Below are 4732 nucleotides of genomic sequence, written 5' to 3' on the forward strand. Positions count from 1 at the left end.
GTTTCTTAGGCTTATCCGTCTAACACAGCTTTTTGTTGCTTAAACAGCGGCAATCACGGTGGCATATAAAAATAATTTGTAAGAACTATTGGGAAAGTATAATTTTGCTCAATTCCATTTCGAGCGGATATCAAATTTTGGAGACTGCCCATCAAGTAGTCCTCTCTTCTCTTCTGCCAATGATTGATGTGTGATTGGCAATAATAAGGCAACGAAATCAGATGGTCATATATATATATATATATACATGTGTGTGTGTGTGTGCAGTGATGAATTACCCAAAAAATATTAATAATATAATAGATTTTATCTTTATTAGACATGATTGACTCAAAATCTTATATCATTACGTGACACCTTTGTTATGTTAGCTTAACTCTAATAATAAAATACTACTATATCTAACAAGCAAACACTTTAAAAAATTGTTGTTATTAAGTGTTTTACTTAAATATCATAAATATTTTTGTAATATTTTATCTTTTACTTATGTAAAACGTGACATATAAGTAGTCATAAATGATTAAAAAAAGATAACGAGACTTAATGATGATTGGTGAATAAATATTAGAATTCTTTATTTTAAGAGTTAGTTTTTGAGATGAAATCTATCTTATAAATTTATACAGAGAATTTTATGTTATTAGTTAAGTTGAAAATATTATTTTTCATGACTTTCTTGAATGCAAAACTATTAGAAAATTGATTCTTTCACAAAAGGATTCATCGATCTTAAAATTATTTTATTTTTCTTATTTATCTTCTCCATAACAAAATATCTAAATTTCTTCTTCTCCATAATTGAAAAATAGCTATAAAACAAATAACAACACAGAGGTGTAGAACAAAAAAATACTTTTATCTACTCAAAAGGAAAAAGAAAAAAAACATCTTTTTACCAATCTACAATATGACTAATCATGCGTTGGTTGAATACCAAACATTACCAAGATGATATAATTTTTGTTACTTGGAGATGGAAAATTTCCTCTTGCCTTATGAGGTGCGCAAAGCATACAATTTCTCCAAAACCTACGCCGCGCCCCCCAACCACCTCCAAATTCTTTGTTAAGATCTATATATTCTACCCCTACATTTTGGGCAAATCTCCATTTTTTCTTTGCCCGAAATTTACTTTTGAACATGAAGGGCTCCATAATAATAATAATGTAAAATCCATGTTGGCCCAAATTAATTTCCATGGCTTGTGAATTCACACAACGGATCATCATTCATCATCGCTTCAATCTTTGTCCCTGACAGGTGACTTTCACGTCCTCCTAAAGATTGTTTCCATTCCACCAAACGTCGGAGAAAACACATAACCTATACATGATACAACAAACAAAAAAATACAAAAATTAAGAGTCAATCCCCTCTGTCCCTTTGAGTTAACCAAAAAACAATAAGAAATTGTTAAATCAAAGAACTAAATTGGCATGGTATGGTATGGTATGCTTGCCTCCGATGGTTCTTGCAAGAAATAAGAAGCATTAGTTTCCTTTGGATCCTTGGTCACCAGAATCCCAATCCCTTGGCCTCTATCACGCAATACCTATCATTGATCGTCCATATAATGAATATTAAAGCTCTCACTTAGTGATATTCAAATGATATAATGAATGCACTATTTGATGTGAGTTTAATGGATAATAATTACGAGTTCTTATTGATAATAAAAAAATAAAAAAAATTATAACTAATAAAGAATATGTAATTAAATATTAACGATATTTACCTTAAATGCATCCTCGTCAGTTTGATCGTCTCCGATATAAATAGGTAAAACTTTGTCAGAATTTGCATAACCTAGCAATAAGCCCATGATGCTCAACTTAGATTTGAGTATTTGCATTGTTAATTAAGAAATTTATCAAGAAAAGAGCACACATATTATTCTACAGAAAATAAACAAAGAAAAAAAAAAAAAAAAAACTCACCTAGTGCTTCCAACAAGAACTCAAGGGCCTTTCCCTTGTCCCATTTGATGGTCGGACGGACCTCTAGTACCTGTTTTTAAACATATTCATTACTAATTTGGAAAACATAAATCTATTATAATTGTTTATATTTATGAACATAGATTACAGTTGGATTACTCTAGTGACCATATTTCTTTATGTAGAAATGTGGCAATACTAGTACTAGTTCTTTAAATATATGTTACCAGTTGAAAACTTTCCTGACACCAGCATTTGCCTCGATATTTTCATAAAGTGTTCTAATATATATATATAGAGGTCGTGAAATATTTTTCCCATACTTATGGGATGAGAAAATCTGGGTTTGAGATGAAAGAGAAAACGAGCAACTCAGAAATGAATAGGGGACTGATGTACCTTTCTGCCTTGAGTGAGCCTGAGATTTGGGTATTCATTGAGCACTGATCTAACTTGCTCTGCTAATGCACTCCAGCTCTGATTCAAATTGAGAAAAACACAGCACAGAAAGAGATTATAATTAAGCACACTGACATTACTAACTGAGCATCAACACTACAAGAAACGATGATTTAAATTTGAAAGAAATGTTGTTGTTTCGGTACCTTTTCGTTAACACATCGATAGTGTACAGATACGCAATACTTGTTGTTCTCCACCTTAGCCCCTGAAATGGATTTGGTTTTCTCCGTCAGGGCTTTGTACGCCTACAACACACCAATTTTTCAAGTCAAAACACCCAAATATATGCATGCTCATGGAAAGTGAAATCTTTTACAAGTTTTTGTAGCAATAATTCTTGCTAAACGACACTTGGGCATCTAATTATGAACAGGGCTTTTCTTCTCAATGTGTGAATGTTACCAAGCCATGTCATTATGCACAATAATTTTGGGCAAAAATTATGTTACCATTGTAGACTCTTATCCATTAGAATTTATTATAATAATATAATAATATCGGTATATGCGAGTCATCGTGATAATATTATTTTATAATAAATTTAAAAGAATATATTATTTATACAAATTTTGATTGAAAAAAAGATAGATAATTTGTAAAATAACAACAATCATAAATCTTAATCTCAAATTAGATACTCAAACATCCATGTACATAGTTATTTATTTTTTTTATAAAATTATTATATTTAAATCATAATAACTTTACCAAATAGATAAAAATACCATGTCTATTCTTGTTAGACCCAACAAGTACAGACTAGTGTCATCAATCCAATAGCTCGGATAAAATTATTATGAATTTTGTATCTTATATTTTGTTTAAAAACTACTTAATATGAATATGATACGTAATTCATATATATATATATATATATATAGAGAGAGAGAGAGAGAGAGAGAGAGAGAGAGAGATGGGAGTGGGGAGTTTGTACCTTGTCAATCATGGGATAGAAATCTCTAGCTGGTTGGCACAGAAGCCCTTCATTCCCCTGGAAAAAACAAAGCCCCAAATTAGCTACGAGGAGAACAAAAAGCAATAATAACCAGAGAAAAGAGAAACAAGTCTTGACATATAGAACTCACTTTTCTGCTCTTGCCACCTTTACCCGGTCCTTTAATGTCCATTCCATGGCTTCCCGCATAGTAAAGCTGCGATAATCTCACAAAGTTGTAAACCTGCGACATTCAAAGCCATCCAAGAAATCCATCAATTAATTAATAAACTATATATATATATATAAATAAATAAATATAGAAAATCAAAACACTGATTGGCAATGAAGAAAATGTACCTTAGCTCTGCACCTTCCGCTCACTATAGCGGTGGGAAAATACTTGGCTACGTCTCTCACAGCTTGTCTCATCTGGTCAAGGAATAATGATACATGGTTAACGAGAATTTTCTCAGGAAATTTGCCGGGAAAGTTGAGCGAAACAGAAAGGAAACCTCATTGGTCATGAAGGCTCGATCAGGGTCTTCGACAATTGGGGAGAGGGTGCCATCGTAATCAAGAAACATCACTATTTGCTTCCCCTCGAAAGCATTTATGATCTGCTCGAACTGGCCCAGAGCAGAAGGATGACGAAGCTTGAATTTCCAAGAAGATTCAGAGGATTAAAAGACGGCCAAAGAAAATTGAAGAGTCAAAGAAACTGATATGGATATGATTCTGAGACAGAGAATAACCAATTGCTTACAATCCAAGAGGCTTTGGTTTGATCTTCGGGTTGGGGCTTACGATTGCGAGTTGGAGAAGAGTCTCTCATTGAATCAACCCAGGAACTGGCGAGCTTTCTTTCGGAGACGGCCGGAGAAGCGGGCTCCTCAGGCAGCGCCTCCGGAAAAAGCGGTGAAGCAGGGACGGTTACCGCCTTGCCAATGCCGGATTTGGCGTCGGAAACAACCACATTCTGATTGGTCATTTTGCAAGCTCTGGAACTTGGAAACTGATGCAACAAACCCTTGGATGAAGAATCCAAGGGTTAAATTAAGAATGAGATGGAGTTGGGAGAATTGGGGGGGGTGGGGGGGAAGGAGAGAGAGAGAGTGAGAGAGAGAGAAGAGGACGAAATCAAGGCAAAGAGGGGAGGTCGCAAGTGACAGAGGGATGGGGAGAGGAGTCAATTTATAAGAGAGTTTCATGGCACTAACACATGGCAGAATGTCCTTCTATCTTTCTCCTTTTTCAAGTTTAATGTTATTTTTATTAATATTTTCTTTTCCAATAAAGGATCCTTGTTGTACAACATTGTTCTTTTTTATAAAAAGTTATTTTTTCTCCTTTTATTAATTAATTATTTAAAAATATATAAACATATATATCACGT

At 33.6% G+C, this 4732-nt stretch overlaps 1 protein-coding gene across 2 annotated transcripts; it reads right to left on the reverse strand.

Annotated features, from left to right (window-relative positions):
• Positions 1–833: 833 nt before the first annotated feature.
• Positions 834–4489, reverse strand: LOC127799969 (probable trehalose-phosphate phosphatase H). Of its 2 annotated transcripts, none has more exons than XM_052334288.1 (11): positions 4103–4489; positions 3852–3992; positions 3697–3768; positions 3479–3580; positions 3337–3393; positions 2546–2647; positions 2340–2417; positions 1941–2010; positions 1739–1809; positions 1463–1555; positions 834–1326 (listed from the first exon to the last, which is right to left on the reverse strand). In XM_052334288.1, the coding sequence occupies exons 1-11, from the start codon at positions 4325–4327 to the stop codon at positions 1192–1194; spliced, it is 1146 nt and encodes a 381-aa protein (XP_052190248.1). In that variant the 5' UTR covers positions 4328–4489; the 3' UTR covers positions 834–1191. The 2 variants fall into 2 exon arrangements, with proteins under 2 accessions (XP_052190248.1, XP_052190249.1); XM_052334289.1 differs by having other exon boundaries at positions 838–1326; positions 3488–3580.
• Between the last annotated feature and the right edge of the window lie 243 nt (positions 4490–4732).

Source organism: Diospyros lotus, chromosome 4 (assembly GCF_014633365.1).
Source record: "Diospyros lotus cultivar Yz01 chromosome 4, ASM1463336v1, whole genome shotgun sequence".
Taxonomy (NCBI): domain Eukaryota; kingdom Viridiplantae; phylum Streptophyta; class Magnoliopsida; order Ericales; family Ebenaceae; genus Diospyros; species Diospyros lotus.